Source organism: Muntiacus reevesi, chromosome X (genome assembly GCF_963930625.1).
Source record: "Muntiacus reevesi chromosome X, mMunRee1.1, whole genome shotgun sequence".
Classification (NCBI taxonomy): domain Eukaryota; kingdom Metazoa; phylum Chordata; class Mammalia; order Artiodactyla; family Cervidae; genus Muntiacus; species Muntiacus reevesi.
Genome location: NC_089271.1, coordinates 120,788,228 through 120,809,823, shown reverse-complemented (window position 1 = coordinate 120,809,823; position 21,596 = coordinate 120,788,228). Strand labels below are relative to the sequence as shown.

General features: G+C 39.4%; 1 protein-coding gene across 10 annotated transcripts in view; it reads right to left on the bottom strand.

Moving 5' to 3' along the window:
- Positions 1–21,596, bottom strand: part of ENOX2 (ecto-NOX disulfide-thiol exchanger 2) — a 288,955-nt gene that overhangs the window by 26,802 nt on the left and 240,557 nt on the right. For all 10 annotated transcript variants that reach the window (XR_010660424.1, XM_065915795.1, XM_065915799.1 and 7 more), the window contains 4 exons: positions 16,528–16,761; positions 14,132–14,344; positions 12,264–12,370; positions 3,637–3,751 (listed from right to left, as the gene is read on the bottom strand). Coding sequence is in view for 9 of the 10 variants with exons in the window: in XM_065915795.1 (XP_065771867.1) it covers positions 3,637–3,751; positions 12,264–12,370; positions 14,132–14,344; positions 16,528–16,761 (669 nt within the window). In the remaining variant the exon portion in view is untranslated. The remainder of the gene's footprint in view (positions 1–3,636; positions 3,752–12,263; positions 12,371–14,131; positions 14,345–16,527; positions 16,762–21,596) is intronic.

Genomic DNA, 21,596 nt, shown 5'->3' with positions numbered 1-21,596 from the left:
TAATCTCATACTCTCTGTTATGTTTTTTTCTTCTACCATTTTCTCAGTTCCTGTTGCCTTCACTAGTCCCAATCTTTATCATTTTATATCTCAATTCCTATAAAAGTCTCTGGCTTATCTTTCTCAATCCAAAATTATCTCCTAAAATATATAATTCATGTTGGTTTTATCATACAAATGCCATGATTGAGAGACATGCTTATAGTGACACATTGCCTACTATACTAAGCTTGGCATTCATGGTCCCCCATGGTTTAGACCCATCTTGCCCACTCAATCTTTTATACCCTTATTACACATCATCTTTATTTTCCTCTTTAAGCCCTACTCCTTTGCCTTTTCCCTCTCTGCATCAAGATGCTTTCTTACTTTTTTTGCCTTTCATCCCAACTTGTTCACTTTCAAGGCCTTAATCAATTTTCACTGATGGTGACTACTCTGGCCCACACTAATATCTCTTGCCCTTGCTGCATTCTAATCAGTATCTTCCAGGTCAGCACCAAGTGGTATTTCTTAAATTTTATGTGTATTTACATATATTACATCTTTATACCTATCAGCTTTTATGACACAATGCTTGCAAACTAATTGATCAACTCCTAAAGTGAGAATAATGGGATGTAGGAGGAGAAAAGGAAGGAGACTGGATACCAACTGAAGGAGACTGGATACCAAACTTTGGCTAGAACATGGAGAATTAGTCTAAGTCAATGTTTTCTGAATGAGCTTCCTGGACCATGATCATAGAAATCATGCAGAATGCTTGATAAAATTTAGATTCCCAAACTCTATTACAGACCTATTGAATCTGACTCTGCAGCCCAGAAATCTGAATTTTAAAAGGTAACCCAGTGAGATATATATATATATATATATATACACACACACACATATATATATGTATTTTATATATATGTGATATATATACATATATATGTATACATACATATACATACATACATACACATATATATGTATTATATATATATATATATATATATATATATATACATACACCAAATATGAAAACCATCAGTTTAAGTGAAGAAAGCAGAAGATACATATTGAAAGGGAATAGCTATTCTTATGTTTACTGGGTACATGTACTTTCCATCATGGCTAACAATAGAATGAAATAGTTTCACACTATCATGATTTGCTTTGATGTGATTCTCCCTCTTCAACACATTGCTCTGAGTGCAGCAGTCCTTTCTTCCATGGCAAGAGTGTTTCCAGTTCTGAATCACAAATAGAGGTTAGCTAGCATAGAGAATCTCACAAAATAGAAATTTCGTGGCACTTCAAGTAAAGGTAACAGACTGCTAGCTTTGACTCATACTTTCATTGAGAAGTAAATGTAACTAAAAACATGCTATAGGCTCCTGAAATTCAAGTTTGGTAGTGTGGAGGGGGAGGAAAAAAGCCTTTGAGATCTAGTTGTTTAAGCTTTTAATTGGAGCCAAGCAACAACTAAAACATGCAGCTGATTTAGATAAAAATGGAGGCCCTGCTCATTGGCTCATACCGAGCAGAATTTCTGCAGTTGAGTACTATAGACATGTGATAACAAAATTAGATACGATCGAGGGGAAGAAAAATGCACAAAAGTCCTTGAATTAAAATGAATTGAAACCTTCTGGGAGAAAAGCTATTTGGTAAGCTCCATTAAGTCTATTGTAGATAGCTTTATTTGACAAAGCAGCATCCTGGCATGTGGAACAGGAAGGAAAATAGCTATAAGATGATCTGTCAGGGAGTTTCCAGTCTCTAAACGAATAAGATTCTGTGCAGTAGCCAATACAGCTTTTAACTCAAAAGAGATACAGAGCAAAATGCAATTATATAACCCTAGTAAGTACATTTAATCTGAATCTCCCATATACCCCTCTCCTCCCCAAATAACTCCTCAAACTCAGCAATTTATCAAGTGGATGCTCAAACTTATGGCTGCATTCATTTCAGGGTAACAGTGGATTAACACTGTATATAATACTGCACATATTGAGGTGGAGGCAATCCTACAAGTCAAAGATTAATCAGCTATAAAATATCTCAGCTAAACACTTACATCATTCGAATAGTTCAATTATTATTACATTTTTTGGTTTATTCTGGCTATAAGTTTACAGTATGTGTTTGCAGTTATTAGTTCCCTGTTCTGAAAATGTTACCTATCCACTGATTGTAAAAAGGGTTTATTTAATATATATGGACACTTATATGTTTAGGGATCTAACATATGGCAAAAATAAAGGAAATTCAGATGTAATGGCTAATGAATGCTTTAAAAACAGTCTGAATGGTGATTTTTTTTTTTCCTTACAAGTGAAGATTCTGGGATTGCACAAGTGGCTAAAGCTGCTCACTTCAACATGCAAACACCAATAAATTCTAATTTGCATTGTAATCTATCTGTTTTCTGTCTCTCACACAGACACACAGACATACACATAGTAGGGGCAGTATACTACCATATTGCCAATGTTTAGCACAGTTCTTGGAATGTAATGGCTAATAAAGAAATGAAGGAATTCACTTAACCATTACAAAATCTATATTAAGATGTTTTTATAATGTATTTCTTATAAACATGGAAGCTGAGGCTCACTGAGCAAGAAGTCCTTCCTAGGTCAAGAAAGGCAGAGTTGGGATTAGAATTCCTGTGTTCTAACTTTAGGTCCAGTGTCCTGTCCACTGTGCCTACGGACTGCTAAGACTATCTAGAATGGTTTACCTGAAGACGCTGATCTTTTAGTTGAGATTTCAGTTTTACCCACAGCAATCCCCCCCCAAGATGATTTGTTATGAAATTGAAGGGTGCTCTTGCTATACTGTTCACCAGGTTTGCCATTTGAGTTCCTCTGGGGACTTATACCATGGTCATCATCTTGCAGTGAGGGCCTGACTATATTAGTAAAAGCAAAAACCTTTACCCATACAGCTGTTTGTAGACCCTTGTTTGGTTCCTGATAAGCCTCCAAGTAACCACAGTGGAAAGCAGTGGATAGGCAGACTCATATCTTGTAGATATTTCTGCTTAGTTTGTAGATTGTTTTTTTAACTCTGTGATTTTTAAACAGAAATATTTAATTTTTATGCAGATACATTTATCAAAAATATCTTTTATGATTTCTATCTTTGGAAATCTTCAACACAAATTATATAACCAACTCCTACATTTTCCAAAATTTCTTTTGCTACATATAGATTTTGTCATTTGAATCTTGAATCCATTTATTATTAATTTTGGTGTAAAGTATAAGTGATATAGATATCTAATTATTTTTCCTAAAAGTTCGGCTACTTATGTGGAAACCATCTTATGGTTTCTACTGTAGAACATATAAGTCCAGGCCAAATATAGAACAAAGATGCCTAAATGTCCAGTGCTCCTAGGATAAAAAGTCTACTTTTAAGTACTATGATGGAAAATGGGGGTAAATTAAGACTACAAAAAGTCCTGTAACCACATAGTTGACATTCAGCCGGTGTGTACTTATATGGCCTCACAGATTGTTTTCAGCTAGTTCCAGTCTGATGGGTTTGTGCCTATACCTTACCAATTGTTAATGGTTTTAAAGCATCATCCCTTCCAGTAGGTGTTAGTTAAATAAAGCAAAGCAGAATTTTCTTTACCTGATTCTTCAGTTTCTTTTGTTTCTGTTGTTTCTTCTATTTCATCATCAGACATCTCCATTTCTTCTTCTCGCCTGATTCCCATTAATTCATCATTATGTATGTTGCGAATTTCCTAAGGTTAAAAGGCATGCTTTTTAGGTGGGAAAGCCTTGAAAATGTTGAGGAAACAAACAGAATTAAGGACAAGGGAAAGCAGGGTCTTTTTAAATGGATAACAAAACTTCGGAGTGGTCTTTTTTTTTTTTTTCAGAGTGGTCTTAAGGCAGATGCAAAGGGGCATGTTGAGGTTGAGGACAGTCTCAACAGACAAAGAAAACTTTTTACACTCTGCCCTGCATAGGCTTTCCTTCTATAACCAGAGCTCTAGCAGCTGATGATTCTTGTATCCCTCCCATTTTAGACAGTACCGTTGACCGTGAAACACCTTCCATCTCTTACTCACATGGATTTCTGGACTTTCCCTTAAGGTTCTGCCATGTTCACCTTCCCATGTCAAATCCTTTGATATCACTGCCTTCCATCCTCTTTCCTCTCCCCTTATAGTCTTACTCAACACAACTTTTAATCAAACATTTGCAGATTTAGTAGTCTAGAGTGAAAAATGAGCTGTTAGGACTGAACTCCTACCAGATCAACCCTTCCCTGGATAATAACAACAACAAAAAACCAAACCAATTCCTTAACTACTTGATGGCATTAGAGAATGAACAAAAGCAGGTACATTCTGAATAGGATTTGACTCTTGGAAGAAGGATGTGGGTCTTCCAGTTTTAAAGGGACTTCTATTTTGAGAGCAGACGACAGCTAGAACCTCACAGGGTGGTTAAATTTTAAACCGAAAATCCACAGGCTTTATATCCTAAAGAAATAAAGGAGAGAGTTCAGGGCAGCACTGGACAGCCACTGGAAAGTGAGGAGGGGATCCCAGAAAGTAGTCAGCCAAAGAGAGAGGAACCCAGATTCTGTGTATAAAAACTGTTCAAATTCTGCATGATCCCTGAACCATGAAAGCACACAGCAGATTCCAAACCACACAGCTAAAGCGAAAAACTCAGCTGAGACTTGAGTTGCAATCAAAGAGAGACAATTTCTAGCTTAAATTCAATGAAGTAAATTGACCACTAAAACAAAAGAAAACAAAATCAACAATCTTTAAAAGAATATAACAGAATCCAAAGACTTAAAAGCAAAATATTCACAATCAGCAGGTAAAACCCCTAATTAATTGACATACCTGCAAGAACTTTCTTTCAGAAACAGTAAAAGCTGGAAGTTAGGGAAACAAGTCTTTAAAGTGCAAAGAAATGAAAAGTATCTATTTATCCAGAATTCTACATTCAGAAAAAGATTCTTTCAAGAATAGAGATGACATTTAATAAATTTTCAGACAAATGTAAATGCAAAGACTTGCACTAGAAGAAAAGTTGAAGAAAGGTCTTCAGGCTGAAGGGACGTGCTACTGCATGTAAACAGATCCAGTATGAAGAACAATGGAAATGATTGAGATAATATTGGAAAAGTCACTTTTTCAAAAAATTCATGTATGAGAACTCTATTTTTGAACAGCTTGCAATCATTTAGAGACCACTTGATGCCTGTCAGGGGCTCCTCCACACTGAACTGAGAATTCTTTGCCTAGGTTAGCCCCAATTGGGCCATAATACAGGAAATGTCCAAAGCTGTCTGGTGAAAATTGCCTCCATTTAGGGAGATTATAAATATTTCAAATGGATTTCTTAATAATTAATGCTACAGTTAATCACTACTTCAGCTAATATTCTCCTTTCTCCCTTTTCATTCCTGTTATCAGGAAAAACATTTCTATATCAAGGTAAGTTTACACTAAATATAAATAAAAGGACCTACTAAAAAGTGAGCTATTCAGTATCATCACTGATAGCTAAGAAGTAATGGGGAAAAAACAGAAAAAAATAGAAATACTAACATAGGATCCTCCATGTGCTGCAGGGGCATTACTTAAAATAGAAGAAAATAATGACTTGCTTGAGAAAAAATGAACTTTAGAGGACTGTGTCAAGAGAGAGATTTACTATGCCTTATTCAAACTCATTGCACAGAGAACAGTAACGGAATTGCTCATTTCTAAGAATTCATTCTATCTCAGGAGTCTGGATTTCAGTTATCAAAGAGTTGTTACTGGAAAGGTGATCACAATGAGGTTTGACACTGGCAAATTCGAATATTGTACAACTTACTTCATCAGGAAAAGTCCTGGCTCTCCTAGGTGCCTAACAAAAACGTAGACTGTCAGAGGGTATAAGCAGAGACTAACTTTCAATTCACAGACATGTTGTCTAACTCTGGGAAAGTTATTGTGCTTCTCTGAAGAGTAAATTGTACTCTTTCTAGGGAAATGTCCCAGGGCTGGAAGATCTAACTGATAGCTAAAACATGCCCTGCAGCTGCTCAGCATCTGCAAATTATCTTTTCTGCTTACAGCTGGGCAAGAAAGTGTAATCTCTTCTTAGAAGTATAAAGTGTTCAATAACTAAGTGATACAGCTTATCTAGAGATCTTTCCCAGCTTCAAAAAAATCCCTAGAAAAATAATGGACCTAAGGGCAAATTTTACCTCAATGCCTCAAAATACTTCAAAAACAAGAATTACCAGTTCCTTTAGCTGATAATGAAATGGGGGGGGGGGGGGGGACTAAGGAGAGGCTTGCTCTCAGATAGATATTCAGCCAGACAGGCAAAGTGGCAGAGCTTAGCGCCCTCTAACCACTAGCCAATCCTTCTTAGCTACACAGAAACTAACGCCCGTATCATTACTTTTCTATAAGTATAAATAAGCAAAGAGAACAATAGTAGTTATAGGGCAGCAGATGACAGTAAACATAGGGACAGCATTCAGTAAATGACACCACTTCTAGGTAAAGTAAATGAGATTTTAGTACTTTGAAAACCTTACCATTAAAGCACTTGATATCTAAGATGCCTATTTTCTATATTCTCTGATAGATCAAAAAAGTTCCACTTTTGGAATCAAGCCCTAATGAAAACCTTCAGAGTGAAGAACTGAAAGGCGGCATTTACCTAAGGAAGGCACTCTACCTCGTGTGGGTCACAGGAGCAGGCAGCAGGAGGACTTTGAGTCACTGAAGTGTAGGCGGCAAGAGAAAGAGCTGCCTCTTAGATTTGCCCGTTTTCCCATCCTGACTGTTGGATCCAGTACTGAAGCCAAATAAGTGGCCAATCCAAGAAATTTATACTTCTTCTAGACAGCAAGGAGATCCAACCAATCCATCCTGAAGGAGATCAGTCCCGGGTGTTCATTGGAAGGACTGATGCTGAAGCAGAAACTCCAATACTTTGGCCACCTCATGCGAAGAGTTGACTCACTGGAAAAGACCCTGATGCTGGGAGGGATTGGGGGCAGGAGGAGAAGGGGATGACAGAGGATGAGATGACTGGATGGCATCACCGACTCGATGGGTATGAGTTTGAGTAAACTCCGGGAGTCTGTGATGGACAGGGAGGCCTGGCGTGCTGCGATTCATGGGGCTGCAAAGAGTCGGACACAACTGACCGACTGAACTGAACTGAACTGAACTAGTGAGTGAAAGTTGCTCAGTCATGTTCGACTCTTTGCGACACCATTGATTGTAGCCCAACAGGCTCCTCTGTCCATGGAATTCTACAGGCAAGAATACTTGGAGTGGTTCGCCATTCCCTTCTCCAGGGGATCTTCCCTACCCAGGGTCTCCTGCATTGCAGGCAGATTCTTTACCATCTGAGCCACCAGGGAAGCGCAACTGAGTGGCAATGGCATGAAAAATCATTCTCCAGAAATTTTCATTTGTAAATCTCTACCTGAAATTGACTGGGTCACGTCACTGATAGAGTACATCAAAAAAGGTAAGACAGCCCTCCTAAGGTTTTTACACCACTTTGTTGCCCATAGTAGACCTGCGATATTTTTATTTAAACAGTGAACTGCTAGTGACTTTTCAAAATGCATTATGATGCCTTTGAATCTTTTCTGTGCTCAGTTGCTCAATTGTGGCCAACTCTTTGTGACTCCATGGACTATAGCCCGCCAGGCTCCTCTGTCCATGGAATTTTCCAGGCAAGAATCCTGGAGTGGGTTTCCATTTCCTTCTCCATGTGGTAACTTTTTGTGAAGCTTAGATATTCACATACTGCTCCACAATGGAGGACAAAGTATTTTCAACATAGAATAAAACAAAAACCCTAGACAGAGGAAAATGCATGAAAAGAATCATCTTGCTACCAGCTGACATTTTTGATTTATCATAAAGTAGGCAAATCATAAATCACTGAACATTAATTATCTAACTATATAGTTTCCAAGAAATTTATGTGGACTTAAATTCATCTTACTCGTGTTTTTTGACAGGAACATAACCATAAGAAAAGCAAAGTTCCTTATGAATTGCATTACAAAATTGTACTTACCCCGACTTTGAACATTAACAGTAGTGGCAAAAGGGCAGAGGAAAGGGAGATAACTCCTATGCATATGTAGAAATTTGATTCTGAGATATCGTTCAAGCCAATGAACCAAAGCACAAACACAGGCTCTTAATCAATGTCTATTGTATGCTACATAATGGAAATACAAATTTGGTTGATCCAAATTTTGTTGGTATGTGGTTTGATGGCTGAAAGCAAAAGCTAGTGTTAGTGCAAATGGGTCCTAAAATGAGGGTACGCAGATGACTTGAACATTTATCTGCAACCAGGTCTTCAGAGTTTGGAATGACTTTAGCAATCACAGTATTTCACTTCACAAGCATGCTATTAATAGTATGTAATCACCATGTCCCTTTTTTCTGGTCCAATGATATAAAAATTCACATCAGGGAGAGTGCAACGGAGTATCTTCCAGTGCCTACCACTATGGCTCTAGCTTCTTATATATTAATGCCACCTAACTGGTAATGTAGGCCATGATCTCAGTAAGAGAAATACACAGGTTTTCAATGATTTCATAGAAAAAGGGTTCCCACAACACTCAGAACTGTCAGTAAAGTCACTGAAGATGCTAACTTTTATTAAGGGGAGGGACATCAGCCTTCCCTTATTTTATTACCCTTTCAAATTATATCAGCAGAAGCCTCACACACATAAATCAGGAAAGTAAACCAATGAAAAAGACTCATAAAACTAGTCTGCCTGGCAGATGCTGCCAGAGTGAGTGCCCTTAGCTCCCTGAAAGTGGGGACTTTTTCTTCTTACTCTGTACCTTCTCTCACCAGAGTGAGCCAGTGTTGGCTGCTGGAAGGAGGATGACACTGATACAAAGAACAGGTACTCTGTGACATGAGGAGGTCACCAGCTGGTCTAGTTCCCGAGGCAACTGGCAGAAAAGGTTCAGTGTTAGACTCTTCTACCTTGATGAAATCCCTAGCTTAGGAGTTGTAGCTTTGATGCCTACATCAAGAAAAAGCCAGTTTAGTTGATTAAGTCACTGAGATACTCTGATTCTCTGCAGGGTTCTAAGAGGCAGCCCCGATTTAAGAGGACAGTTCTGTCACTTTCTACAGGATACCACCTTCTAGTCCTCAGCATTGCCTGTCATCAAGTGAAAGTACACAGAGGTTAAAAAAAAATTTAACACCATAATTTTAAAAGGCACCAATATAAAGCAGAAGAAATCTTCTAGGTTTAGGGAATACAATGCTAGAGCAAGGCCATGAGCTATGTTCCACTGTCAGTAGTTTTACTTATAAAGATTGCAGTATTCAAGATAGACCTTAATTTAGTCCAATCCAACAGGCAGGAAGCATTTTTCTAGGTTTTTACAAAGTCTACAAGGCACATCATCAAACATGTAGTAAGTCATGTTGGCCATGTCCTTATCACTGCGTCAAGCAAGCTCTGCTGCAATACTAGGTGACAGGGTGTGTAACTCTCAGCTCTCCACAGCCCCAGAGAAATGGCTAGCTCACTAGTATAGCTAAGTTTATTGAGGAGGTAACTAAACTCAAGCATATGGCCACCAGGGGCTTCCCAGGTGACTCAGTGATAAAGATTCTGCCTGCCAATGCAGGAAACATAAGAGATGAGGGTTCAATCCCTTAGTCAGGAAGATCCCGGGAGAAGGAAATGGCAACCCACTCCAATATTCTTGTCTGGAGAATTTCATGGACAGAGGAGACTGGCGGGCTATGGTTCATGGGGTCACAAAGAGTCAGACATGACTGAGAGACTGTGCATGCATGCATGCATATAGCCACCAGATATGTGGGCTTGGTATAACTACAGAGAGCCTTGATGAATAGTATTAATGGAGACCATTTTTGCAAATTTGTTTACGAAAGGGTTGTGGGCTAGGTCAGTCAGTGCTTCAACAAGAGGCGCCACTCCTATGAAAAAGGAAATAGTGTATAGGGTAGGGTTTTCTGTAATGGGTGGGGCACTTCAGACAGCCTGTTCCAACCCCTAAAAAGGATATGCAGGTATGTGTTTTGAAGGGAAGGTAGAGACTAGTATGGCTTTTCTACAATAGGAAGACATATTGAGCATTTTTCTCTCAACTTTTATTTTTCTGAATTAGTCTAACTAAAGATTTTGGCTACTTGAAATTTAGGTGCTAAACTCCAACCCTCCCCTTGAACGCTTTTTAAAACCTTTTTAGCTCACTGAGGACAAAGACCACCTCATTCTGCATTGCCTGTCATAATTCCTGAGACAGAGAATGTGCTTAGTACACATTTGAATTGAACTGTTGAATTTTGTCTGTTGGGCTCCACAACATGAGGTAGCTCTAGCATTCTAAAACCGTTTTGTGCTACAGTAAGACAATCACTTCCTTTTTGATCCTAATTATCATTTTTTTTTAAAACAATTGCAAACTTTCTGGATTTGTATGACTCTACCCTCTACTGGGCTGAGATTGTCAAGGATTTCTCTGCAGTGACTCCCTGATCTCTTAGCTGAGCCAGAACCGATGGTTCAGAGACTCAGTTTATGAACAGGGGTGGGTTTATCTTCCTCTAAATGCTCTTCATGGTTCTCAAATTGTTGCCACACAGACTATGTCATGTATTCTCACGAAGGACAGAAGGGATAGATCACTATCTTCACGTGATAGGTTAGGAAACTGAGGTTCACAAAGACTAAACGACCAGCTCAGGACCACCAAGCAGTTATACCAGAGTGCAGAGTGAAGAATTTCCAGTCCTGAACTGACCACTTACCAGCTGTGTCATTTTGTGTACATCACTTAACATTTCCATGTCTCAGTTTTCTCACATGTAAAACACAGACACTCTACTTACTCATTATTCCTTATGGAGTTATTAATGATCAATTGAAATAATACTATTTCTCATTTATATAGAATTTGCATTTTCATACTGTCTACATAGTTCATCTCATTGAATCCAGGTGAAGAAATAGGGACTAAGAAAGGCTGACCAACTTGCTCAAAATCACGCAGCTATAATAAGTCAGAGTTGAGATTTGAATTCATGTCTACTCCAAGTCCTGGGTTCTTTCCACTACACCACATTTACTGGGAGGCTCATGTAGGTGAGATAACCAGTGTGAAAGTGTTTTATAATATGTAGTGAGTGAGTGAGTGAAAGTCACTCAGTCGGATCCGACTCTTTGTGACCCCACAAACTATACAGTCCATGGAGTTCTCTAGGCCAGAATACTGGAGTGGGTAGCCTTTCCCTTCTCCAGGGGATCTTCCCAACCCAGGGATCGAACCCAGGTCTCCTGCATTGCAGGCGGATTCTTTACCAGCTGAGTCACAAGGGAAGCCCATTATTATATTTATAATATGTAAATTCCCTACAAATGCTATTTAAATATTAAGGAATATGACAACCTACATTGATAGATACAATGGGATTGCAACTAGACTGGCAAACAGGACTCAGAAACGAAGTTGAAAAAGCTGCTGCATACATAGATTGACGGCGTCAGGGCTGACTGGGTAAGGAAGCTACCCGTAGGAAAAGAACTTGAGGCCTATGTCACACCATTCCAAAGGCATATCAGTGTAAACAAACCTCCCATCTCAGTTTTTAATCTTGGATATAGAATAGAAACCTAATCCCATCAGATACATTCTAGCGTTACGCTTAAAATGTCACTTGAGTACAAGCAGAGAGGTGTGTGTCCATCTTAATTTGAAATCAGAGTCCTCTGTTACCTTTAAAGCTGCCACCTATAAAGATGGCTGAGAGGGTTTGATAAAAGAAGCTCAGAAATTTCAGTGCACCAATGTACCACCAGGCAGCTTTTAGCTTTAATTGTCAAGATGCTCTAATAAATAAGACAGCCCTAATATCACTACCACTAGACACACAGGTCAGTAATTATTGTTGTACCCAAGACTAGCTAGCTTAGAGAAGTAAACTTTTAATTATCGCAGCTACATTTCCACTACTAAGGTTTCCATCCAGCAGAATGCATTCAAGACAACACGTGCACATTTATTACCTTTTGGCAGCAGGTGGTCAGGACACAGGGACAGGCTATAGAAGTTGTCTCAGTATTTCATTAGGGGCTTGTTGTGGCCGTGGGAGCTTGGCACTATTTAATTCTAGCTAAACTCCAAATCAATAACTTGTTAAAGAAAGAAACTGTCCCCCTGAGGGGCTACCAGAGTAAAAAGTTACTAACCTCAGCTTGTTTGCACCAAACACTGATGTTTTTACGCTGGGCTTTTGTGAAGTGGTCCCAAGCCTTTTGTTTGGAGGCGGAATGGTAGACGGCTACTATCTGCTCAACTGCAGCGTCAGATCAACAGTTGAATCAGTCCAGGGATGGCAAAAGAGAGGAGAAAAGAAATAAGAGAAGCATCAACTTGGTGTGTCTCCTATGACACTACTCAACTAGAGTTGTGCTTAAAAAAAAAAAAAAAGGCTATTTGTGCTGGGGTACCATGAGTTTAAAGAGGATTCAAGAGCAAAGATATCAGTATACATAAAGAAAAAATGAACTATAGAAGATTTGGGGTGAAATGGTGAATAAAGCTTTAATACAGGCAGTGTGTTTTCATTCAGGCAGGAGAGGCCAAGAGTCATGGTGAATGTGGTTTAGCGCTACTGACCCAGTACAGCATGCGAACAAGCAGTGAACTATATCAGCTCCTTGTGACCATTCGTTTCTTTCATAAACTAGCCCTTCAGAATGAGCCTGAATGCTTCATTTCAATGGAATCTATCCTCTTACTATTCTGAGGTATGTCTAACCAAAAGCAACAAATCAAAACCTAAAGTGGATGGGACCTATTTTAAGTCTACTTAGATAGGCTTGTTGACCAGAGAAATACAGGTTTTTTGCAAGAATACCACGTAAGTGCAGTCCTACAAAATATTTTTCAGGGTCGCTTAAAATATCAAATGAGGAAATGTGTACAAATATTCCGGGGCTTTATTGCAATTAGTTCAAGAGAGGGAAAACAGTCATGACTATTTTTCTGGGAAAAGAGAAGAAGGACAAGATCCTCTGCCTGGCTGGGTGTTCACAGTAAGAAAATTCAGAGGTGTTATTTCTTTCTTTGCAGCCCTATTGATAGCTTGTTTACTGATGATTTAAGGATTTATATTCCCATGAGGCTTGCTACTCTCTTTTCCCATTTATTCTGAAGTCTTAAAAACATATGTTTTCTCCTCTCAGATTCTATGACCATAGAACTTTCAGAATAAAAATGAAAAATGAAACAACTCCTCCTTAATCCTGTTTATGTATAAATCAAGTATGGGAAGTCAAATATGAGAAGACTAGGCCATAATTGTTTAAAACCAAAGTCATAAAACCGTACCCTCATTCCTAATGTGAGTACAGTTTCTCAGTGAAAAGAGAAGAGTGCATAGTTTTATAATATGGGGAACTAAAACCATTATTTGAGAGTTTTTCTGCCCTGTCTCATTTAAGAGACCTTAGATAGGTTTGGTGTGGTACTAATTTTTGAAAATGGCTATTTCAGTGGCTTCCTATGCCCTCCCAGGATCAACTGACATCAGTAAAGGAGATGTCAAAGGAAACTAAAGATAAAAGGTAGAAGTAGCAAATTTGGCTTTTATTCAATTACCTCAGAAAATATAATTACAATTTATCCCTAAAATGGAGTACCTGAAAAGCATATTACACAATAATAATGAGGCAAATCTGAAGCTAAGAAGCTTACCAATCCTGATCCTAACTTTAGCAGTGAAATTCTGAATTTTCCACTGGAGCCTGAGGCTGCTTGTAACTTACTTTGAGAACCAGGGAAAGTAAAAGCACAAGCCTGTTGTCTAAGTGTCAGTGTTTCTAAGGAGCTGAAGTAGATACCCCAGAGAAAATGAACACAGGAAGTGCATACATGATTCCTGTGAAACTGGAGCTTGGGCATTTGGCAATATAAGGAGAGCACAAGGCAGTGATGAAGAGGGCGGTGCTTCTTGACACAGGATGGCTCTGGAGGCCTGGCTCCTGTCTAAAGAGAGTGATGACTAAGTGAAGTGCCCTCTCATCCTTCCAGCAGAACTCTGACTTCCACTCACATTGAATGAGAATTCCAGAAAGGGCCTGCTTGAACTTCTCCTTTGCTTCCTCCATGTCTTTCTCATGGGCAGCTTTCTCGTTCACCAGGCGACGGACGTGGCTGTTGGCCGACTGAATCATGGAGTAGAAGTTGTTGGCGCTGCGACGGTTCACCTCTCCTCGCTCAATCCAGGTGAGCAAGGTCTGCACAGCTTCTGAGAATTTGGAATCATCTGGAAAAAGAATTTATTCTTAGAGACATTGAAAGTGACCAAATCTCCATCTATTTTCCCAACACGCTGGCAAGGAGGCCACCATGGCTTTTTGGTGACAGTTGTAAAATGAGTTGCTGAGGGCAAGGACCCATACACACACGTGTGTGAACACACAGGCAGCCAGCAGGCAGATATACTGAAAGAATGAAAGATTCCCAAAGTAGCAAGATTGGTTGTAGTCTAATCTATGAAGAGTTTTCCGAACAAGAGTATCTCTTCTTTCCTTAAACAAAGTTTTCTTCATTGATATAGTTTTCACATATTGCAGTTTTTAATGCTTCTGTATGTGTGTGTGTGTAATGTATAAATTAGTGGTGAGAGAACTTCAGAATTCCATAATCTTATTTTTTAAGAAGCATAAGTAAACTTGAGTCTTGAGTTTAACTTGAATTTGATGGTAACTTTATCCTGGATCCATGGAATCCACTGGGAGGAGGCTTAAGAAAGAGTTAAATGGCTATTTTTTAGGTATAAACACTTATGTCTGACCTTTTTTAGCATCACTCCTGCATTCAATCCACAGCCCCAGGCCTTCCACTCAGTCCCAGTCACAACCTATTTTGATGTAATTTTTTCTATTTTGACATTTCTCCATATCCTGTTTCTCTTGCCTGAGGATACCTTCAAGTGGATTTCTACAGCTAGTTAGGAGTCACTCTCTAATGTTAAAATAGTAGCACTGCTCTTCCAAAGCCTGTGATTCAGCTTTCTGACATACCACTTACACATTCTGCTGTTAAAGTCTCCAGATATGGAGAGTCCATTAGCATGCCATTGAAAGCCCACTTCAGGACTCTACATAGCTCTCTACCCAGGAACACTTACAACCAGAGGAACCATCTCTTACCATAATGTGAACTTCTTGCCACTTGCATTTTTTAGTGCAGATATGTAAAGGGAAGTCAGTCTCACCATTAGAGCAGCTTTTCATTTCATTACTTACATACCAGTCTTTATGTTGATGCTCAGTTTTTAAAAAATAATTGACATATACTTGATGCATCAGTGCTCACTTTTTGCATGAGGTCCACACAACGAGCAAATTCATTTTGTTAAGAAAAATTCAAAGTGGGCTGTTTGGTCTTATGGAAGTAGGTGAATCTTGGACCTGGTGTCTGCTTTCAGCCTTTCCAGTTTTTCTAACCATCCCATTATTTCTGTGCCTCTACTTTGGACTCTGTTTTCTGCTTTTCTCTTATAGGAAGACAAATCAATCCAAACAAAGGATTTCTCTATTGTGTGGAGCCCTTAGGTTATATGGTGCAAACACGTTTTGTGAATGAGACCTATTTGCAAAGTGCAATTAGCAGCAGCTTGCTATGCCTAGAGCACAAGAAGCAAGGAAAATTCTTGCCATTAGAGCAGTGCTGGTGTCATCAGTAAGACCGATGGGACACTAGCCCTCATGCAATAAAATCAACCATATGAAAAAACTGGATTTGAGCGAACACAAGACACTAGGCAGGGCAATTAAGATTAAATTAGCGAAATGGCTCTGAGAGTCAAGCAAGGGGAACAGGAATCAAAACTAAAGGGAAAGCAGTCTGATTTAGCAATGTCTAAAAGTCTCTATAGTTACTGTGTGAAATAAATTGACCATTTTGTGATTAAAGACATTCTCTTTTAGTTGGTGGTAGCTAAGTCTTTGAGTAATCTAAGGACACACAATGCAAGTTCTGGCCCTCCAATTTTCATCTATAAAATGGAATTTTATCAGAGTTTCCTGAGATAATGACAAGTTCTACCATCTTGATTTATTCTGATTTAGAATTCAAAACTAACTTGCTATCCACAATAAAAGGGGGTGGGGGAGCTTACAGGTCTTCAGTCATGGTTCACAGCTAAAATTCTCTGATGTGGAAAAGTGGAAAAAACCTGTTTCTTCCTAATCACCTGATGTATGGAGAGAAAAAGTAACATCACTTGAGACAGTGAAGGATCAGAGATACAAGTGAGAGGGACAGATTCTTTGGCTCTTGAATTACTGGGTACACCTCTCTATCTGCAAGGAATGCCTAGAATCCCTCAGTGGGAAATTCGAGGATAACTGCCAACAATACAAAGACATTTATTAAATTTCTCCAAAGAGGAGAGTTCTCCAAAGAAGAGAGCTAATTGCCAAGCTCAAATGTTTCATTTACCTTTTAGTTTTTCAGCAACAATGCTGCATTCATGATCAGAATAGTGGACCACTGGAGGCGGGGATGGTGGACGCAACCTTTCTTCTTCCATCCTTCTGCGGTGGCGTTCCTCTCTTGCTAGCATCCGTTGTTTGCATTCCCACTCATACAGATCATCTCGAGCCTGTGCAAAATCAACGTGAAGCCGGCCTGTGTCTTTTTTGTCAGTGCTAGAGCCCAGGCGAATGCGGTAACCTAAGTGCACAAGAGGGAGAGAGAGGAGGACCAGAGCAGCCCAGTGAGTAAGTGGCTGCAAGTTGCTTTCCAAGTTGCGTCCTTCAGGTGCAGTCGCAGTGGTTTCAGTTGGCCACGTAACTCCAAATTTTCTCCCCACTACTACAAGGGGAACATTACAGGCTTGGATTATACTCTCTGTCTCTGATAAAAGTTTATTATTCCATAGGTGGCGTCTGTGCTCAGTCATGTCTCTTTGTGAGTCTATTGACCATAGCCCGCCAGGTTCCTCTGTCCATGAGATTTCCCAGGCAAGAATACGGGAATGGGTTGCCATACTCTCCTTCAGGCTCTTCCTGACCCAGGGATCGAACCTGGGTCTCCTGCATTGCAGGCAGATTCTTTACCCACTGAGCTACCTGGGAAGCCACATAAAATATAATATAGTCCAAGATTCCTCCATCTGCCACCTTACCTGTGACAGAGGGAGGCTCTGTGGGTAACAGTATCAAGAACAAGCCTTATATGGCATCATGGGGTGGAAAGAATGAAAAAGCTGGCTTCAAGCTCTACTGTCTTTGGATAACCTCAACAGTGTCAGTTGTATCACCAAAAACACTTGATAAAATTTCAGTATATCAGGTTGACATTTTAATCCCCCATATTGTTTCCTAGACATAGTTGGTGATGCATAACCATTTGAGGGGGTGGGGTGGGAGGGTGCAGAATAGAAATGATGGAAAGTGGTATGTGATCCAGCCGACATATAATTTGGAATCCTTAAAAAAAAAAAAAAAAAAAGAGGTAGTGTGTTTATACTGGGCTTCCCTTGTCGCTCAGCAGTAAAGAATCTGCCTGCAATGCAGGAGACTGGGGTTCAATCCCTCGGTCAGGAAGACTCTCTGGAGGAGAAAATGGCAACCCACTCTAGTATTCTTGCCTGGGAAATCCCATGGACAGACAACCCTGGAGAGCTACAGACCATAGGGTCACAAAGAGTCAGACACGACTGAAGCGACTTAGCACGTGCGTGCTTATAGTACACTGGTATGGGACTGGGATTCAGAAAACCGGGATTCAAGTCCCCACCTCCATTTTTGGTCGCAGCTTTAGCACCCAAGTTAAATCTCAACAAAAAACTTTTTAAAATTACTGTTATTAGCCTTTTAAGTTTCAGAAGCTTAGCTTGGTGCTTCCACACACATTTATCTCATTTCATTCTCAGCACAAGCTTGCAGAGTAACTCCTGCCTTAAACCACTAAAAATATGGACAAAATATATGAAACAATGGTTTTTAAGGCTCTGGACATCAGGTATTGAAGACAGAGATCGCTATGAGACAAGAACCAAATGAAGTGATCACTGTGATTTCCCCAGCGTATTGCCTGGAGCCAGAGGGGAACTCTCCTGGCCCTTTTCTAAGGGATTTTTGTTTGTTTAAATCTCTTTCTTTTACAATGTGGGAGAACAGCATCCAATTCAGGAGTTTTCTAGCACTTGTAAACTTTCAAGGAGCAGGTTCAAATTTAAAGGGAAAAATTAGTTGTTTTCACATCACTGATTGCAATCTTCTTTGCTTTGGCAGCCGTGAGAACATTTCCAGGTGGCTGTTACCAGAGCTGATCTCAATGTTTAGATGGATGCCTCCTGAGCAGCATGTCGTCTTTTATGTACAACTGTTCAGGGCTTTTCAAGACCTTTAAGTTCTTATTAAAATAGTCTATTGTGGAATGCTCTGTTATCATTGCTAAGTGCTGTTAAATCTTTAGGAGTTGGATTTTACAGCACTTAGCAAATGTAAAAAGAGCATTCTACATCTGCCTCCTCACTTCTCCCATGTTACCAGCCTACTTTTTCCAACACGCATTACTTTTTCTTTGGCCTATTGCATAGGTATCTAACTGGTGCTCAATGATTCTTTGATAAATGAATGTAAGACTTCATGCTAACCTTAGATTCATTAAGGGGAAGAACTAGGTTTTACCTGTTTTCTACCCTGCACAACAGCTTACACAAAGAGGTGTCCAACAAGTGCCTGTTACATGAATGAAGATTCTGTAAAATGTCTAGCACTTGGACCTAATTCTTCCAAACTGTTAACCCTTAAGCAAGGAAGTAGTTAATGGTTCTATGCCCTTTCCAATTACTCCATCTTCTGCCTTCAGTTTTATTTGTCCACTGCCCCATAATGAATAATAATTCAAGATAAGTAAAAGATTGACCATGGAACTTTATCTTGAAACCACCCTAAAAGGCAAAGGGCTTCATTTTATAATGTTTAAGAGCTGTTGTTCACTTGCCCAGTTAATTCCAACTCTTTGCCACCCCATGGAGTACAGTACACCAGGCTACCCTGTCCTTCACTATCTCCCAGAGTTTGTGCTCAGATTCATGTCCACTGAGTCGGTGATGCTATCCAGTCATCTTATCCTCTGTCGCACGCTTCTCTTCTTGCCTTCAATCTTTCCTAGCATCAGGGTCTTTTCCAGTGAGTTGGCTCTTCACATCAGGTGACCAAAGTATTGGAGCTTCCAGTTCCAATCACCTCAGTCTCCTCACCAGAAACAAGTGACTTTATGCAGAGTAGTTCTTACTATCTCCACTCCAACTACCATAGTATATAAGCCACTATCAGTTCTGGATTAGACTGATACTATAGTTAGTTATCTAACCACCAGTCACCAGCATTCTCCATATCCTTCAGTCATCATACTTGCAGATATCCTTCAGTCCATCCTTTACATCAATCTATCACTTTAGAAGTGATATTTCTAAAATGTATACCAGATCATGTCACTCTATCCTTAAAATCCTTCAATGGCTGCCTGTTTTACCCAGAATAATAAACTCTTTACTACAGGGATACCTTGGAGATATTTTAGGTTCAGTTCCAGGCTACTACCATGAAGTGAATATCACAATAAAGTGAGTGATACATAATTTTTTATTTCCCAGTGCATATAGAAATTATGTTTACACTGCACTGTAGTCTATGAAGTGTGCAATAGTATTATGCCTAAAAATGTAAATAACTTAATTACAATACTTTATTGCTAAAAAATGCCAACCATCATCTGAGCCTTCTGTGAGTTGTAATCTTTTTTGCTGGTGGAGGGTCTTGCCTTGGGGTTAATGGTTGCTGACTGATCAAGGTGGTGGTTTCTGAAGGTTGAGGTGGATGTGGCAATTTCTTAAAATTTAAGACAATAATGAAGTTTGCTTCATCCATTCTCAGTAGCATGCAGTGCTGTTTGATCAATTTTGCTCACAGTAGAACTTCTTTCAAAATTGGAGCCAATCCTCTCAAACCCTGCCGCTGGTTTAAACAGCTAAGTTTGTGTAATATTCTAAATCTTCTGTTGTCATTTCAACAGTCTCCATAGCGTCTTTACCAGGAGTAGATTCCATGTCATGAAACCCCTTTCTGTGCACATCTCTAAGAAGGAACTCCTCACCCATTACAGTTTTATCATTAAGATTACAGCAATTCAGTCACATCTTCAGGCTCCAGTTCTAATTCTAGTTCTCTTGCTGTTTCCACCACGTCTTTAGTTACTTCTTCCACCAAAGTCTTGAGCCCCTTAGAGTCATCCATGAGGGTTAGAATCAACTTCTTCCCAATTCCTGGGAACGTTGGTACTTTGACCTCTTCCCATGAATCACAAATGTCCTTAATGGCATCTAGAATGGTAAATCCTTTCCACAAAGTTTTCAATTGACTGTTCCCAGATCCATCAGAGGAATCACTATCTATGGTAGCTATAATCTTATTCATTGTATTTCTTAAATAATAAGACTGGAAAATTGAAATGACTCTGATCCATGGGCTACAGAGAATGGCTGCTATGTTAGCAGGCATGAAAACATTAACAGCCATCAGAGCTCTTGCATGACCAGATGCATTGTCAATGGGCAGTAACACTTTGAAAGGGATCTTTTCTTTTTGCCTGACCAGTCAGTCTGAGTAGTGGGCTTAAACTATTCAGTAAACCATGTTGCTAAACAGACGTGCTATCATCTAGGCTTTGTTGTTCCATTTATAGAGCACAGGAAGAGTAGAATTAGCATAATTCTTAAGGGACCTAGGAGTTTTAGAATGGTAAATGAGAATTTGCTTCACTTCAAAGTTGCCAGCTGCATTAGCCCATAACAAGAGAGCCAGTCTGTCCTTTGAAGCTTTGAACACAGGCACTGAGTTCTCCTCTCTAGCTGTGAAATTCCTATATGTCATCTTCTTCCAATAGAAGGCTGTTTCATCTCCATTGAAAATCTGTTGCTTACTGTAGTCACCTTCATTAATGATTTTCACTCGATCTTCTGGATAACTTGCTGTAACTTGTACATCAGCCCTTGCTGCTTCTCTGTGCACTTTTATGTGATGGAGATGGCTCCTTTCTTTAAACCTTATGAACCAACCACTGCTGCCTTCAAGTTTTTCTTCTGCAGCTTCCTCACTTCTCTCAGTCTCCACAGGATTGAAGAGAATTAGAACCTTGCTCTGGGCTAGGCATTGGCTTAAGGGAATGTCACGGCTGGTCTGATCTATCCAGACAAAACTCTCTTCATATCAGCAACAAATCTGTTTCACTTTCTTATCACTTGTGTGTTCACTGAAGTAGTACTTTTAATTTCCTTTAAGAACTTTACCTTTCATTCACAACTTGGCTAACTGTTTGGGATGAGAAGTTTAGCTTTTCACCTATCTCAGTTTTCAACATGCCTTCCTCACTAAGCTTAATCACTTCTAACTTTTGATTTAAAGTGAGAGACTCTTCCTTTCACTTGAACACATAGAGGCCATTATAGGGTTATTAACTGTTCTAATTTCAATATTGTTGTGTCTCAGGAAATAGGG